Here is an 18617-nt window from a genome sequence, read left to right as displayed (position 1 = left end):
AACAGGTTAACAACTTACAGTATTTTTCTACTTCAACATGTGTGTTAAGAATTAGAATTAAGGCATCCACTGCTGAGGCTCGGCAGGTTAAAGCCTCAGCCTGCAGCACCTGCATCCCACATGGATGCCAGTTGGAGTACTGGCTGCTCCACTTCCTATCTAGCTCCCTGCTAATGTGCCTGGGAAAGCAGTGGAAGATGGCCCAAGTGCTTGGGCACTTGCACCCATGTGGGAGACCTGGATGAAATTCCTGGCTCCTGGCTTGGCTTGGTCCAGCCCTGACTGTTGCAGCCGTTTGGGGAATGAACCAGTAGATGGAAGATATCTTTCTCTCTCTCTCTCTCTTTCTCTTCTTCTCTCTCTCTTTAACTCTGCCTTTCAAATAAATAACTTTTTAATTAAAGAGACAGATTTAAAGATAAGCTTATTTAGTGCATAAAAATGTGAAATCTACTCATAATTTTTTAACAATATAGATTTTTCCATAAATATTTTAAAGATACTTTCTATTTCTTTTTACTTATTTCTGTAATTTGAGTGGATTACCTGGAAAATATGACAAGTCAGATCATAAAAACCTGAGATTTGTTTTAGGAGATAACAGGAGCACAGGATTGAGAAAGTATTGGATTAAAGTACATGAAGTTCAGAAGATGAGAAGGATGAGTTCAGGGCACACGTGATGAATAAGGGAAGCACTATGGAGCATGAAACAGTGTCTGACTGTCTTGATACCATTGCCCACCTTATAGCCAGGTTGGACTAAGCAGAGGTAGACACAGCATAGCTAGACTCATCAACAGGAGGTGAAAAAGAGATAGTCTGAGAATTACTCCAGCTGTCCTAAATCATCTGCCCTGAGTTTATGTGTCTTCTTTTTTATGATTAGTTTTGAAGAAAAGTAAACCAAAAGCAGCAAAAGGAGCAACCCCATTGAAAAAAACTAATCAAGATGAAATTGGTCTTGCTACACCTGAACCCAGCAGCAGAAACACCATCACCACTAAAACAGCAGAGGAGACTCCAGAAGCTCAGGTAAGCCTGAGGATGAGGAACAGGCTTGAAGTCCCACAGAAAAAAAACTGTGATGGCCTTCCCACTCAGTTCCAGATTTACCAAGCTGCATAATAACCAGTCATCTTTGTGGAAGGAGTAACGAAAATATGCATTATGTAAATATGATATCTTCATCTCTACTAGAGAAGTGTACAGATAGGAAAACACTTTTCCTATATTCACAAAAACATACTTTCTCTAATTCCAAGTCTGTCACAAGCTACCAAAGAGATAATTAGAGGAAAGACATGTATAACTTTTCCCTCTGCCTTTTTTATTAAACCATTTATCCCCACATCTTACCACTGGCCAAGGCTTGACCAGCACATCATCAGATTTTCTAGAAAAACATTTTTAAGAATAATAAATCTACTAGCTAATAATGAAAATGTTCTCAAAATTCATTCAACACTGAAAACTATTAACAAGAAATTTAAACCACTTTCAGAAAAGAAAGAAAGTAACCAAAGAAAACAGTGGAACCAAAAGAAGTAAAGTCTGTGACGTGCAAACTCCATCTCCCTGTCTTGAAAGAGCCAACATGTCCACAACCATGGGCCAGATTTCAGCATCAACACCATGCAAAACTCCCTCAACTGAGGTAATCTCATCCTCCCCCCATTTTTCTTCTTTTTGCCAACTTAAAATATAGGAATCATTTCTCACAATTCTCATCTCATCCTCTACTTAAAAATAACAACAGAATTTAAGTAGTTAATCAAATGTATATGTTGAAATTCACAACATCATGATCTTTTGCTTCAACAGGGATGCTTGATAAATTTGATATTCTCTCTAACTTTAGGAAGTTTTCTGTTCTATGCTGTTTCATGGAAGGTAGAGAGATACAGCGTCCTGCACAGTTCAGGCAGATAGAACACTGGGCTCACCAACTTCTCCCATCTCTTTCACATCTGTACCTTTCTCTCGCTAATTATTCAAGTTTCTGCAACACTTACCGTGCTCCTTTCTTCCTCAAAATTTCCACACCCTATTTCCTCCCTGTTATGGCTTAAACAGGATTAGGCTCTTCCAATTAATGTAGACATTTTAACCTCAAACTCTTGTGTTAAGGGTTAATGAATGAATGTTAATGGTTGACAAATCAAAGGTTGAGTAATTCATCTAATTATGTCTGAGAGGTAGGCCCAGTGGGAGGTCACAGAAGGCTTGCCCTGGGAAGGTAGTTCTTGTGAGATGTTTGGTTACACAAGTCAAGTATGCTTCCCATCTCTCTCTGTTTCCTGGCTTACGAGAGATCTGCCCTTGTGTGGTTTCCATATCCAATATCCTCATTGGACTGTGAACCTCAAAATGCACATCAAAATAAGCTTCCTTTCTTCCAAATCATCTTTTCTCAGATATTTTAGTTAAAGTTACAAAAATCTAACTAATACACTCCACCTGAAAGCACTTTTTTTTTGCAAGGGTATAATTTATTTTCTTTTTGCTTGATTTTTTTTAAGTTTTACTTAAGTTATATAAGTTTCATGTATTTCATATATAGTTATATACAGATTTAGGAGGCCAAAACTACCCACCCCCTATGTCCCAATATCAATATCCAGTCCTCACAGGAATCTTCTTGAAATGAAATCTCATTCAGATTAGGTAAAAAAACGTATGGTGTTCAGTCTGATAGGATTTTATTTCTTCCTACCAGTTGTGACAACTACCAAATGTTTGTCCCTCCTTCACTGTGTGTTTAAGATTATGGCTACCTCTTTGTTCTGTGAACATTTGTAAGCCAGATCCTCCAATACCTGGAAGTATTGAAATATGACAGCACAAATAAAGGTCAAAAGAAGCGTACATAATCTGATCAAGAACTTGATATCTCTTAAGGCCTAAAGGGCACAAAACCATTCAGATGACATGAAGGAATAAAATGGAGAGTTGAGAAATTTGGGGAAAACCATGCAGAAATAATAACACACAACACCTTTAAAAATATTATATTCTGAGAATTTTATCTATGAACTGCACCAATCTGTTCTATTACATTAACATGAAAAGTGACATATGAGAAAAAACATTTGATTTTTTAAAAATTTTAATTTAGAGGTAGGCATTTGAAGCAACAGTTAGATAGTTGCTTGGGACATTCTGCATCTCATATCAGAGTGTCTGCTTTGAGTTTGAGGTATTTTGCTTCCACTCCAACTTTTACTAATGCACTAGAACACAGCAGATGATAGCTCAAGTACTTGGGTCACTGCCACCTACATGAGAGACCCACAGTGAACTTCAGATCTCTGATTTTGGCCTGATTAGTTAGCAAATTATTGGTTATAAGAATCAAATGTATACTAATCAGATATTATCAAACTTTTACTTGTATTCTTTCAAGTAATTTTCTTCATAATTACTTCGTAAGTTTTCCCAATATAATATCCTGAAATTATCACTGTTTATTAATTATTTTACTCATTTAACATAAAAGAATCATCTTTGCAAGTTCATAAATAAATAAGAGCTCATTTAGGGATATGTAAGGCTGAGTTGCATGAATATAAAATAATTTTTATTAATTCCTTACTGACTGGCATTCCAGTATCCCAATAGTAATACATCTTTGGTGAACATACTTGCATTTGTGTCCTTTGTGGCTTATTCTGTGTCCTTCTGAATAGTTATGTAAGTTATATAATTTCTTTTATGCACATTCTGAAACTTTCTTGTCAGTTTGAATCTTATTGTTACTAATGTCTTTGTATATGCGTGCTCTGCATATTAATTAAAACAAATCAAGGAATACCTATGATATTTGTCTTTTTGAGACTGGCTATTTCACTAAGCATAATGGTTTCCAGTTGCATACTTTTTTTTTTTTTTGCAATACACAGGATTTCATTCATTTTTATGACTGAGTAGTATTCCATGGTGTATATATGCCACATTTTCTTTATCCAGTCAGCCATTGATGGACATCTGGGTTGATTCTATATCTTAGCTATTATGAATTGAGCTGCAATAAACAAAGGGATACATATAACTCTTTCATAATGTGATTTCATTTGGGTAAATTGGCATGAGTGGGATAACTGGGCCATATTGTAGATCTATTTTCAGTTTTCTGAGGAATCTCCATACTGTCATCCATAATGGTTGCATTAGTTTACATTCCCACCAACAGTGTATTAGGGTATCTTTTTCCCCACATTCTCTTTTTTTAAAAAAATTATTTTTGGTTGATAGCCATTCTAACTGAGGTAAGGTGAAAACTCACTGTGGTTTTTATTTGCATTTCCCTGATGTCTAGTGATTCTGAGAAATTTTTCTTGTGTCTACTGACCATTTGAATTTCATCCTTTGAAAAATGCCTGTTCATGTCCTTTGCCCATTTCTTCTCTGGATTGTTTGTTTTGTTGTTGTAGAGGTTACTGAGTTCTTTATAGACTCTGGGTATTAATCATTCATCAGTTGTATGATTCGCTAATATTTTCTCTCATTCTCTTGGTTGCCTCTTCACGTTGTTCACTGTTTCCTCTGCAGTACAAAAGCTTCTTAGCTTAATATATTCCCATTTATCTACTTTACTTTTATTGCTTGTGATTCTGGATTCTTTCCCAAGAAATCTTTGCCTTTGTCAATGTTTTACAGAGTTTACCTTATGCTTCCCCTAGGAATTTGATGGTATTAGGCCATAGATTTAGATCCTTGATCCATTTTGAGTTTACTTTTTGTGTAAAGTGTAAAGCAGGAGTCTTGTTTCATATTTCTGCATGCATAAAGCCAGTTTCCAGCACCATTTGTTGTTGAGCCTGTCCACTCTCTGGGGATTGATTTTAGCCTATGTGTCTAAGATCAGTTGTTTGTAGATGCATTGATTAATTTCTGGAGTTACTTTTCTATTCCATTGGTCTACATGTCTATTTCTATGCCAGTACCAGGCTGCTTTAATTATAACTGCTTTATAGTACGTCTTGAAATCAGGTAATGTGATGCCTCTAGCTTTGTTTTTGTTGTTTAAGATTGCTTTAGCTAATCGGGGTGCCTTGTGTTTCCATACAAATTTTAGCATCATTTTTGTTAGATCTAAGAAGAAAGTCATAGGAATTTTGATTGGGATCACATTTAATCTCTAGGAACACTACCAAATAATATGAGAATAATGTCTTTCTTACATATGAGTCTTTACTATTAGCTAAATGGCTTCTTCAAAAGTTTTCCCTGTATTATGATAATTGGCTACATTGATGAAAAGTAAGATCTAAGTAAAAGTCTATTCACTCACTGGGGTTTGCTGTGTGTAGAATGCCAGGCCAGACCATAGGGAGACAAGTCGTACATCATCATACACTTGTATCTGTACAGCTCATAGTCCACCCTTGTTTCACACTTCCTCTGATGGGTTAACCTGTTTCCTTCCATGAAAGCCTTCTGTTATAACACAATAACCCAGAATATTGTGGAGAAAAGACAATGGAGGTATATCAGTTGGTTACTGGTTTTCCAAAGATGTATTTTTGTTGGAATAGTGGTCTATTCATGTTTATGAATGTGGCTGTAACCAGAGTGTCTCTACCTGAGTCTGTTTTAGATGGGAGAGTTTGAACCAGTCCATGTGTTTCTGACCACTTAAAATAGACCACTATTTCTTAGAAAGAACTTGATTCACAAAATGACCCTGGATATTCTACTAGTAACTGAAAACCTTTACCATTTGTGATTTGTGGTATTAAGTGAGTTAAAATATATTTATGTTTATATTATTATCTTTCACTTAAGTACTTCATTAAAATGAACATTATCCACCACCATGTTATGCTTGCAGAGGATCAAGCCTTATTTGAGAAAGATCATTCTGTTTCAGTGACAGTATTACTGCTGTGCCTGTTATCTGATACCTTACTTTTTTTTTCCTGTCTGAACTATACTCAACACAAGTCTTTCATTTCTGTTGAGCATTCCTTCTCTATTGTTGTCCTAAAACCAAATTTCCCTAAAAGTTATTAGGAACAATGTTATTGCTGAGTTTCCTTTCATAAGAAAGTGACTTTTTATTCTCTGCTCAAATGTGTAAGTTTATTTTCTACCGTCCATTTGACACAGAAAAGGCAGAGTCAGCATCAGGTGGCTGCAAGAGGAAATGATGTATGCAAAGACCCCAAAATAGTGATGGTCCTGAAAGCAATAGCTCCATTTGAATACGAGAATTCAGAAAAGAAGAAAGGCACAATGTTTCATGCTACAGTGGCTAATGAGACTGAGCTTTTCCAAGTGAAAGTGTTCGACACCAGGCTGAAAGAGAAGTTCACAAAAAACAAGATAATTACCATATCTGATTACTTAGAATATAAAGGAATCCTGGAGATTTATGATACATCATCTGTGTCTGAAGCTAGTCCCGATCAACAGATTGCAGTCCCCAGAAGCATTATCAATAAAGCAACCAAAAGCTTCAAGATTGATCAACTCCAAAAACAAGCATCAGGAACAATAGTGTATGGATCGTTTAAGTTACAAAAGGTAATCACAATGGTTTTTACTACTGTTGTTCATTTTCTCCAACTCTTGGAATTAAGTGTTTTAACTTGCCAAACTCTGTACTGACTATTAGAACTCAGAACCTTGTCTTATGTAGGTATACTATATGTATATACCTTGTATAGACAGGTAGCAATAGGGAGTAGGGTTATGTGACCTAATATTATTCAACTTCCCCCAGACAGTCTTTGTATAAATTCTTTGAAAAATATTTACTAAGAAACCTCATTCCAACAAGGGTTATTACCTATTCTCAGCACACAATGAGCAAAGACAATGCAGGGCACACAATATCCTTATGCTAATTATCTTATTTCCTGAGCTCTACTACAATTATATAAATCATCATTTTCCTTTTATTTTGAAGAATGGATTTCCTTAACATGGTTGCATTCTGCTTGTGACATATACTCAAATTAATGAACAGATTTGTTGGCATTCTCCTGAATACAAACACATATTTAGTAGTTAGGTAAATGATATAACATTTACAGATCATCTTCTCTACTCATTCATTTAATTAATTGTTCATGCAGAGTTTATAGAACATTTGAGAATTATTTTATACCATGATATTTGGTAGACAAAGTAATTCAATCTCCTCTTTTATGAAAAAAAATTAGAAATTTTGCTGGAGACCTCAGTGTCTAAATTCAGGATATTAGTTAGAATGATGCATTCAATCAATGCAAAACTTTACAAACTTTTATGAACTCAACATCTTAAATAATTTACTGCTTCATAACTCTATATATCTGTCTTTCAAGAGAGACCCTTAACTTTATATCCATTTCCTTGTTACGCTCTATTTAAGAAGCCATACTTATAAATGCAACTATCAATTTGACAAATAACAGCTTAGTGAGTGAAATACCATAGGAGAGTGATAGTGTGGGTGGGAGGGCAGGCACGGCAGAAAGAATCACCATGTTCTGAAAGTAGTAAATATGAAATATATGAAGCCTGTAATTGTATACATTCTGCATACAATTGCAGACAGTTCTGCATATATTCCTACGGACTTCCTTCTAAGGGTACAGTTTAAAAACTTGCCATTGGATGCCAAATCCTCATAAGCAGGGTGGTAAAAAAAAAAAAAACATTTTAAGTGTTAAAGTGATAATGGGGATAGGATTAGGCATTGAGATGATCATATAGATAGGATTAAGTGTTAAACTGATCATACAAATAGGATTAAGTGTTTAGCAATAATAATAGAGTTAAAAAGGCATGAATGCACCAACATGAGAAGCAGTCCATGAAACAGAATCATAGAAAGACAATCACTTAAAGTAACACTCTGACCTCAGAGTCAACTCTTAATGCATTTTGACCTGTCCAAAAATCCACAAGAGCATTTCAGGCATGGAAATCCAAGATAACTGTGGCAAAAAGTGTCCTATAAGAAGGACCTCTATGGGTGAGCACCCAAAAGAAGAAGGCACTTTTCTCTGAAGGGAAGAGAGAACTTCCACTTTACTTATGGCCCTGTTTAAATACTAAAGGAGTTTGTGGATTCAAAAGGTTTCCATAGCCTACACAGCTCATGTGAAGAGCCTCAGGTGATCACTGAAATCATACATAAGAGTGTTAATTGTTAAATTAACAACAGGAGTCACTGTGCACTAACTTCCCATGCAGCACCTCTGTCCTCAAAAAGTTGTATTATGAGAGTTAATAGTAAAACTTGTTCTTAAAGTTCTGCTTTGTATCAGTGTATTAAGTGGAGGATAATCTTATGTCTCATAAGTTTTAGATAAGCCTAAATGTCCAACTCCATTGCCTGTTTCCTCAGGTGCTTCTTTGATTAATGATAAAACTTGTTCTCAAAAAAAAGTATATTAACACAAAAATTAAAAGAAGAATAAGAAAGGAAGCAGGAGGAAGGGTGGGAGCAAGGGAGGGAGGGAGGATGGGGTGGGAACTGTCACTATGTATATAAAACTGTATGTATTACATACATGAATTTTTTTCCATTTATATAAAAAAATATTAGGAAAAGTAAAAGAAATCAATACTTCCCTCGTGAAGAAAGAAATAGAAAATTGGATCAAATTCTTGTTCTATAATTCCCAAGCAGGAAAAACCTAGAACAAGAAAGGCAAATAAGCATAATAATAAAAGTAAGATACTCAGAGCAGACCTTGTCAAAGCTATGTGTACATCTGTGCCCATAAGTGGCTCTTTATTATTTTATGTTTCTCAAACATATGAGAGTTAGAAACTGAATATTATTTTTTTTTTAGAAAACAGTGAAACTGAAGAACACAATTTATGAAATACAAGATAACACAGGAAAGATGGATGTTGTGGGGAATGGAAAGTGGCACAACATGAAGTGTGAGGAAGGAGATAAACTTCAACTCTACTGCTTTCACCTGAAAACAATTGACAAGACTCTAAAACTCACATGTGGAATTCACAGTTTCATTAAGGTGGGAACTACACAGAAACTTTAGGTTGCAAAAAGTGAATTATTATTTTTGGGTTTGGGGAGCAAGTAGGAGGAGAGTCCAAAAATGTCATTGCACTTATTTCTAAGCAGATGTTTTTTAAAAGATACTAAGGAGTGAGTATGCACAAGAAGGGTGTGATGATTGTGCTAAATGATAAATTATTGGAAGAAATTTGGAAAGCAAGGAAGAAATTCCAAATAGTACTCAGAAGGTAGAGCTTTGAATAAGACAGATTTGATCTGAATTCTGGCTTCAATACTGGTTAATTGGCTTGAATGTGTAAATAATTCAATTAGTCGTCTAAAATAATGGGTGTCTTCATTTCTTCAGGCAGGTTAAATGTTAAGGGAAAAAATGTATATACATCAATTATGTCGCTGCCTAGAACTATATGAGTAATTAATCTCTGGCAGGTACTACTTTTCTTATCAAGGTGAAGATATTAGAGAGACAGATTTATGCAGTGGAAATGGCGTATGCAAATACCCTGAAGTGTGGAACTGTGCTTTCTGTATAGGTGAAACTGTAGATATAGAAGACCAGGGGAAAGCAAGGCCAACAGACAAAACAAGAACTTGCTAAATGTAGCTTTTTTGGTCAGAAATGAAGAATTGGAAAAATTCAGTGTGAAAGAAGTAAAAGTTGGAAGATTTCTTGTAGAAAAATGCTCATAGCTTTGATATTTTAGCAAAAAAGAAGGCTCCGTAAACTGATTGGGAAGAATGCATCGGAGAGACACTAGATATGATAGCAAAAATAGCAGTTAGATGCAATGATAAGTTAGAATTTACTCACACCGCAACTATAATGGTTAAGCATTCAGGAAACTTACAGGCTGTTCCTTAAAACTTGGGCAATTTGAAATTAACCATAGTAGAAGTTTTTATATCATGAAAATCTGAAAACACTACGAATTGAGACTTTTAGAAAATGTGGACATCTAGTGTATCAGGACATCACATAAGTATTTCAGAATTCTACTCAAGAAGGAGAAAGCAAATAGGAAGACATAGATTTATTTGATGGCACATCTCCAGGATTTTGTGTCTAATAAATTGATGATAGTGAAAAAGAGAAAATATTTGGGGAGAGTTCAAGGATGATTCAGATAACCTAACATCAACTGGATAAATGATGCCACTTGCCACTGATAGTGAAAATACAGGAGAAAAGCATGGTGCAGGGAATGAAAACATGTTCTGTTTTGGACAAGTTTATTTCTATAGGATACTCAAGACTTCTCACCCATCAACCTAGACATACAGATTGGAACAAAAACAAATTGTACTAGATACTGTGTGTGTGTATGTGTGTGTGTGTTTGAGTTTAGAGATACAAATTAAAGTCATGTGTTTGGATGATATTTTCTAAAATAAATAATGATGATATAATAACACTTCATTGACACTGACAGAAATCATTTACTGAGCACTCAATATGTTAACTGAGACAATGATGGAGCTATAAAAAATTATCCCCATTTCAAAGGTATAAATATTGATGCTCAACAATTTTAAGTAATATGCCCTAACCCACACAGCAAGTGAATGATAGAATTGAGAGTCATATGAGGATGACCTGCTCCAGAATGCAGGGTCCTAACAAAATAAATAAGAGCAGGCAGGGAGGGTGGAGTCGTGGAAAGGACTGATTGGTATATATTTAGGAGTGGCTGGAGGTAAAGGACAAGACGAACGAGAATTTAAAAATGGACAGATAAAAGGCAAAATGGGAAATATCTATCAATAGGATCGAAAATAAATCTAATGAGGAAAGGGTCCACACAGCTTATGACAGAAACAAATGACCAAAGGGTCCCAATGTCTTGGAATAACTGCATCTAAGGTACTTCCCTCTAGTGAAATGCACATCCCAGCTCACAAGAGAAAGATAATATTGATTCCACATGACTTCACAATATTCCTCTAATATCTGAATAAACTCACATAATCACACACAAAGAGATCTACTGTGAGATTGTTTTTAAGATTCATTTTCTTTATTTGAAAGGCAGAGTCACAGAGAAACAAGGAGAGACAGAAAGAGAAAGATCTTCCAACTGCTGGTTGACTCCCAAAATGATTGCAATAGCTGGGCCAGGCTAAGCTGAAGCCGTGAACCTGAAACTCTGTCTGAGTCTTCTATGTGGGTGACTGGGGCTTAAGCATGCAAGCCATCTTCTGCTGCTTTCCCAGGTGCATTAGCAGAAAACTAGATCAGAAATGCAGCAGCTGGGGCTGGAACCGGTGTTCATGTGGGTTGCTGGCAAAGGAGGTAATGACTTAACCCATTTGTCACAATGCCAGCCTCCCATTCTTGAATTCTTGATAACATAAATCAAAGCTAAATTTAAGCACAAATAATTCAAGTATCGATTCAATACAGACATATTAATATGTAGAGACCTGCACATATATACATTAGTTGTTCCACTTCTCAGATGCTCTAATGCTGAATTCCCTGTATTTTATGTCTACCTAGTAACCCAGAGCAATAGCACAGAGAACATAATACTTATGTTGACTGCTTTCACTTTTATGCCTCAGTCAATGCTTCACATTGGATAAATCAGTCTTTTCTTTTTGCTTATCATTCCCCTGATCACACATGAAGAATTCTTGCTCATTTCAAATGTATCCATACTGGGCATGAGAAAATATCTCTTCTGTCCAGGTAAAGGTGAAGGCAGGCTTAAAAGATAGTAATGTATGAAAAGAATTGAATGAGAAAAAACGAACAGTGCTTGAGAGGGCAGAAGAGGGACTAATGTAGCCTGTGGGAAGAACAGAGAGTTAGGGGTGAAAGCTGAGTTTCATATAAATTGCTGGGATCTCATTGTGTCTTTTCTCTCTCCTTCAAGGTCACCAAAGGCACAAAATGCAAGAAGACACCCAAGGATTTTAATTTAAATCAGAAAGTTGAAGAAATGACCCACCCTCCAAATCAACCAAATGTCTTTGGGAGTGATATTGTTAAAGCTGAGCCTTTCTTTTAAATAGTTGATTCAGTGGTAATATCCAAGCCTATAAGGTTAACTCATAAATTTCATGGAAAATAAAGATAAATTTATTTTGAGACAAAAGATGTTTTCATCATAAAGAAACATTCAGTGTTTAAAGAGATAAATATATTTACCTTAATTGGCATTATTCAGTGTGGACATGTATCAAAACATCAAATAGTACCCCATAAATATGTACAATTTTCATATGCTTATTAATTTTTAATTTGAAAAACTTTTTTAAAAGAAACAGAACTCATGCCAGCACCGCGGCTCACTAGGCTAATCCTCCACCTTGCGGCGCCGGCACACTGGGTTCTAGTCCCGGTCGGGGCGCCGGATTCTGTCCCGGTTGCCCCTCTTCCAGGCCAGCTCTCTGCTGTGGCCAGGGAGTGCAGTGGAGGATGGCCCAAGTCCTTGGGCCCTGCACCCCATGGGAGACCAGGAGAAGCACCTGGCTCCTGCCATCGGATCAGCGTGGTGTGCCAGCCACGGCGGCCATTGGAGGGTGAACCAACGGCAAAGGAAGACCTTTCTCTCTGTCTCTCTCTCACTTTCCACTCTGCCTGTCAAAAAATTTAAAAAAATAAAAAAACATTAAAAAAAAAAAGAAAAAGAACTCCTGAACAGTCCTATACCTGTTAAATAAAATGAATCCAATAAACAAAAATATTTCCACAAAAATAACTCCATGTCTAGATGGCTTTGTTATGGAGATTTGGGCCTAAAGCTTATTTTGTGGGGACTGGGAGACCCCGCTGGATTTGGAGAGACTCCCTGCTAGCCTTCATCCAGATTTTTGTCTTCCCATGTGTAGGAATACAACCAAGAGATACAGATAGACATAGGCAGAAAAGCAAGGCAATATGTGCTTATAACTTACGTGAAATCTTCAACTTGAATTGGACTACCATCTGACAATTTAATTCAGCCCAGAAATGCAAATCATTTCTACCTGGGAAAGTCTGTTGAACCATGGAAAGAAAAACTCACCCTAACAGTGAAGGCACTCCAGTTATAAGTAAACTTTTTAGACTGTAGTCTGTGTCACAGCTGCAGTCAACTACTAAGCTGTCCTGCTTGCCAGATGCTCCTCTGCTTCATGTTCAATAAATCTACCTCTGTTCACTCTATCCAGCTGCTCTAGTAAATTCTTTCACTACCAGCAATACCATCCTCCATCAGTTGCTTCCCTGACATGATATGTTCCTTCACTGGAAGTTTAGAAAGTTTCCCTGTAACCACATCATAATGCATATAGGTGAGAAGTTTTTAGTCCCATCAAGTTTGGCATACCTCATGCATTTTGATGTGAGTCCATTCATCTTTCTTTAATTCCTGGAGAAACTTTTTTATCTTTTATTCAAATATACTTTATCTATCTCCTTCCAGATGTATCTTTGCTATTAGCAATTCTACTACCTAAGTGATGATAACCCTGTACTTCTAATTTTTTCTGTTATAGTTCTTATTTTTTGTTGTTATCTTTTTCTTTTATTTTGAGAGAGCCACTCACTCTGGTCCTGTAACTAAGAATTACACACATCTTTTTTCATGCCATAGTCAATTGAATGTATTCATTTCTCTTTTTCCTTACCATCACAATTTATTATGGAATAATTGGGTTCATTGCACAACATGAAGGCTGTGGATAATAGTATTGCTATAAAGTCACTGTGAGGAAACACTAGATGAAATTAATATATGCATGTACATAAATTGAAAATTTTATATCATACATAGGTTTTCATACATCACAAATTCAACACTCTTTAATGCTAAAAAGTATATACTACAAAGGAATTTCCTCAATGAATAAAGAACATTCACAAGAACAACAAGTGAATGGTAGTTAATATCATTAACAACTGTGAAGGACTAAACACATTTCCTTTGATCAGAATTAAAATAAGGATAATTGAGCTCACCATCTTTATTCTACATTTTATGACAGTTCCTATCTAAAGCAATAAATAGAATATTTTTCACCTTAAGCTATTCATAGACATAATGAAAATTTGAATAGTTTCCCCCACTTTGCACCTGTGAGCTTTCTGTGTAGTGACCATTACCTAAAAGTCAAGAAAAGTGCACTCTTTTTCATTTATTTGATTCATGTATTAAAATTCCAACTGCAGTACCTGGATTTGAAAACACTTTTACAACTTCTTTTTATTAGGATCAGTAATCTATTTGTTGTTTCCTTGGGAACCAAGAGAGGGTTTACATCACAAGCCTTGGTTTCTAGTAAAGTTGAAAAGATATTCATAATCATGATGTTTCCAGTCATGCATGTGTCTGCTCTGGAATTGGGATTGGAATCCTCTCTAACCTCCTTAATGCCCCTCTCTACCCTTGGCTTTAAAAGCAGCTCAATGTATCTCATAAGAAACCAACTGAAGGAGTTAACAAGCTATCCTGAGAACTCAAAAGTGTTTGTGATAGTCACGGCAAATCTCCTTGATTTTCTTTTTTTAAGGTTTATTTATTTATTTAAAAGTCAGAATTAACAAGAGAGAAAAGGCGAGGCAGAGAGAAAGAGAGAGTTCTTTCATCCGCTGCTTAACTCCCCAAATGGTCGCAATGGCCAGAGCTGTCCAATCCGGAGCCAGGAGCCAGGAACTTCCTCTAGGTTTCCCACAAAGGTGCAGGGGCCCAAGGACTTGGGTCATCTTCTAATGCTTCCCCAGGCCATAGCAGAGAGCTGGATTGGAAGTGGAGCAGCTGGGACCAGAACAGGCGCCCATATGGGATGCCAGCACCATAGGCAATGGCTTTACCTGCTATGCCACAGCACTGGCCCCTCCTTGATTTTTGTAGACTCACTCTGCCTTTGATGGAGTTCCATGCAACTTCCAAATTCAGATTTTGACTTTTCTGTGATCCTAGTTTTAATTAATTTAATTACTTTTCTTCTCCCTTCAGATGATTTCAGATCATTTACCAAACTTATTCATCTTTGGGATCCTTTCTCCATGAAGGTTCTCATCCTTCTTGAAGATCAGTTAATGGATTACCATGATTCATCTGCTTATTGATTCTATTTACTGTACATCTTCAAGTTAGAATTCTCCATAGTGCACTTAGTGCCCTTAACAACAGAAAATAAATAGTGCAACAGAGTTTTTTGTCAGCCCCTAAACTCTCTTAAATATGCTTTCTCAGAGTGTGAAGGCCACACTGTTATAATCCATCTGTGTTTTCTGTGTATAGTTCAGGATATCAAGGGTAATAATAAGATCTTAACCATAAGTAAGGGAGCAATTAGGGCAAAATTCATTTTCAAAAACTCTTAAAAAGATGCATACATATATATATATGTAATGATTATATATATAATGATGTCCCTTTATGATGCCTCACATATGCCAATTATGTGCCTTTGTCACATACTTCATACCACAAGCAACCTCACATCAGACCTTTCTACATCCAGGAGGGCTTAAGTACTCGTGTTGATGAATATTTCTACTGAGATCTCTTGCTACTACTGGTACTGGGTCAACAGAAGAGAGAAGTGGCTGGCAACTTCAGCGTTCTCATTTGATATTTGAGCCTTATTTAAGGAGCTTTGGTTTCTACTGACTCACACTTAAATTTTATGGATATGGAAGTTTTAATGTAACTTCTTTCAACTACAGATGTTTGTAACAACAAAACTATTTTAGAGAAAAAATCAGCTCTAAATTTCCATTGTGACTAAGGTATTTATAAAAAAGGAAGCTACCTAGTTTCTCTTGCTAAATAAATCAAAAACTAAGCATTAGAAGTACTGGAATTACTGTTTTGTAACTCCTCTCTCCCTGGAGATAACTCAAGATGACAAAGCCAGCACTAGTGAAGGTACTAAATGATTAACCAGTGTTATGTTTCCTGTTACATTTGAAAATGTTTCATTTCCTGTTGCCCTTCTCTCATGAGATGTTAATATTTTAGTTTCAATTTTGAAAACTTTACTGATTTCTGATCCTACTCTTTGAAGCAACCAGTGATTCCTATATTTCTGACATAGACCTCAATATCTAGTCTATTGCAGAATAAGTCCTGAGATAAGAGAATTCTGTGAGGTTTTCTTGGAAAGACAAATCTAGGTACTGCGTTTATAACCAAATCACCAGAGGGAAATCAGTTTCAGTTTCCCCGGTGGTAGAGTAAGGGACGTAGGCTGTTATAAACTACACTCAGAGCATTAAAACTGCAGAATTTTTATTCTAATCCTTCACTTAGGAAAATAATAGACATGTTCTATCACAACTGAGGTCTGAAAATAGGGAAATACATTTGGCCAATTATAGACTTTGAGTTAATTCTTGGAGTGTCTATTAATATAAATTGATATTTAGAAGAGGGCTTTGGTTTTCTTGACTACAGGGTACACAGGAAACTTGGTAGCTGCAGTGGGTAAAGTACAAGATAATGATATGAAAAATTATCATGAAATGCTATTAAGGAAAAAGCATATCTGGACATAAAGCTGTATTAAATGGTATTACCCCAATTTTACCAAACATGAAAGAAACATACAAATGTAAATTAAAATGTCTCAATTTTACAAACACAGTTATTCAAATGCATGGTATCAACAAATCCATACATTTTTGTTTGCTAATTATTTATTGAGGGAAACAACCAGGTGAATCCCAAACACCTAACTGTCAAAAACTATGCAGATTGCAATACCAGATTGTTTAAAAACAAAGGTGATATGTTGGGGTTTCCTCCATTACTGCCACCCTTCACATCAAGTGGGCATTGCTTAGTAAAAAATCTTCGAAGTCAGAGTCTAAGTCCTTGCCTTGCTGGTTTTTAATCTGATTTTTCTTCTAGCAAAGAGAGTGCACCTTGGTATTGATGTAGGCCTCCTCTCACTTCTTGTCTTCACAGACACATTCAAATCAACAGAAGGTATGGGAGATCAGCATCACAGTCTACCAAGTCTCCGGGCAATAGAGTAATTGAGGAGGGAGATAGTTGGGTGCACTTAACCTCCCACACAGAAGCACATTTACATATACAGGAACATGGGGTAAACAGCATCAGCACTCAGAGGTTCTCGTGGTGTTCCTCCAGCTCCTCAACACTGAGGCCAATTCTAGACTCACATATGGCCTGTAGTTCCCCACTGTTACCTTAATAAGAGGATAGCAGGAAGCCCCTGTAGTTGATGGATCACTTCCTCCACCCTAGGTAAATACCAATCACTACATGACAAGGGTGTCACCCAAGCCATAAAGATAGTCTTTCTGCAGCTTTAGTCAGTTGTACAATCTCTTGGCAATTTTGTAGGTGGGAAGAATATCCAGTCTTCACCATCAACATTCACAGGAGTCTTTCACAAACTGCTCCAAGAACTTGGAGATTTGATCAATGTCCTTGGTGTCCAGGAAGGAGGTGAAGAAGAACTTGCCCTTAGTCTTTACAAAGTTCTCACAGAGTAGCTGTCAGTTCAGACATGGACTCATGGGGATAGGGACCCTGTTGAGGTAGATGAAGTCAAAGACTAACACATCTGACAAAGATCCTTGTGTTTGTGAGTGGTGTTTTCTTGAAATAGCTGCATTTGCTTGTTTTCCTAGTCCCAAGCCACAGCTTTCATGTGCAGAATGAAGGATTTGACCAATGACAGTTTAATCCTGGGAATGTAATGATGTCAGAGCATTGTCTGTATTGTCTTCCTGATTCCTGCTGAAGGTCTTGACCTCCTCCACCTTCCACAACATGCAGCAGTGCCTTCTGCCCATCATATCTGTATTGGCAGGTGAAAGCTGCCTCTTCAAAGTATTTCAGGAAACCACTGTCACCCAGGGTGGATGTGCCTATATCGGTTTCAAGGTACCCCGAACTCAGCCTTCAGTGCCTTAGGAAACATTCAAGGACCTACTCCAGCAGCCTAGGGATGATCCGGTGGAGGTCAGGCACCTCACAGAAGGTCTGGTTCAGGAGCGTGCCCTACTCCTCCAGCTATGACTTTTTGACCTCTGTGGTCTTGTCCTTCTTAGCATCCACCACAGCTGGGGGGAATTTTAGAGCCAGGATGAGAGTGGCCAACTCTGCCAGCCTGAGCCTCAGCCATCCCCTTAGGGACCAAGCCATGAACTGGGTTTCTGAGTGTTGGCAGGCAACAAAGAGATCTTTACTTATGTCCATTTTCTTGGCCATGACATGAGGAATTTACTCCCCTTTACTGCTCAGGCCCAGGCCAGCTGCCTCCAGGCCTCTACCCTAGAGAGTCACGCAGGGCCACCACTCCATTCTGTTCCTTCAGCACCACCTGTGTAGAATATTCTGTCTCCCAGCTGCTGCACATTTCTTTCTCAGGCTTCTTTATTTTACTCTCTTTCTTGAGATAGAAAAATGACATGGAGCTTTGCTGTCTAATGACGCCAGAGTTGCTCGCTTCCTGTCCTATTCATTTCTTCTCCTATTAGGTGTTTGCACCTGTGCAGGCCCCACTGGCCACTGCCCTGTTACCACACTGTAACAGGCTCAGTGCACTCCCACTGTCCCAAATTCATGCCACAAAATTCGCCTCCACATTTATTTTTAACTTTTACTTTAGCTCCATTCTGCAACAGGTATGAAAGACTGTATTTCAGTCATTTTGTGCCTTCTGT

General features: G+C 37.0%; 1 protein-coding gene and 1 pseudogene across 1 annotated transcript in view; one reads left to right on the top strand and one right to left on the bottom strand.

The window, feature by feature from the left end:
* Positions 1-12687, top strand: part of MNDA (myeloid cell nuclear differentiation antigen) — a 34926-nt gene extending 22239 nt beyond the window's left edge. Inside the window, exons 3-7 of the mRNA XM_008264248.4 lie at positions 890-1035; positions 1505-1657; positions 6112-6528; positions 8793-8981; positions 11863-12687. Coding sequence (XP_008262470.2) covers positions 890-1035; positions 1505-1657; positions 6112-6528; positions 8793-8981; positions 11863-11997 — 1040 coding nt within the window. The 3' untranslated portion in view covers positions 11998-12687. The remainder of the gene's footprint in view (positions 1-889; positions 1036-1504; positions 1658-6111; positions 6529-8792; positions 8982-11862) is intronic.
* A 4215-nt stretch (positions 12688-16902) lies between these two features.
* On the bottom strand, positions 16903-18297 carry LOC127493734 (DNA ligase 1 pseudogene; annotated as a pseudogene).
* Between the last annotated feature and the right edge of the window lie 320 nt (positions 18298-18617).

Source organism: Oryctolagus cuniculus, chromosome 7 (assembly GCF_964237555.1).
Source record: "Oryctolagus cuniculus chromosome 7, mOryCun1.1, whole genome shotgun sequence".
Classification (NCBI taxonomy): Eukaryota; Metazoa; Chordata; class Mammalia; order Lagomorpha; family Leporidae; genus Oryctolagus; species Oryctolagus cuniculus.
Note: the sequence above shows the minus strand (reverse complement) of the source record. Positions and strands in the feature narration are given on the sequence as shown.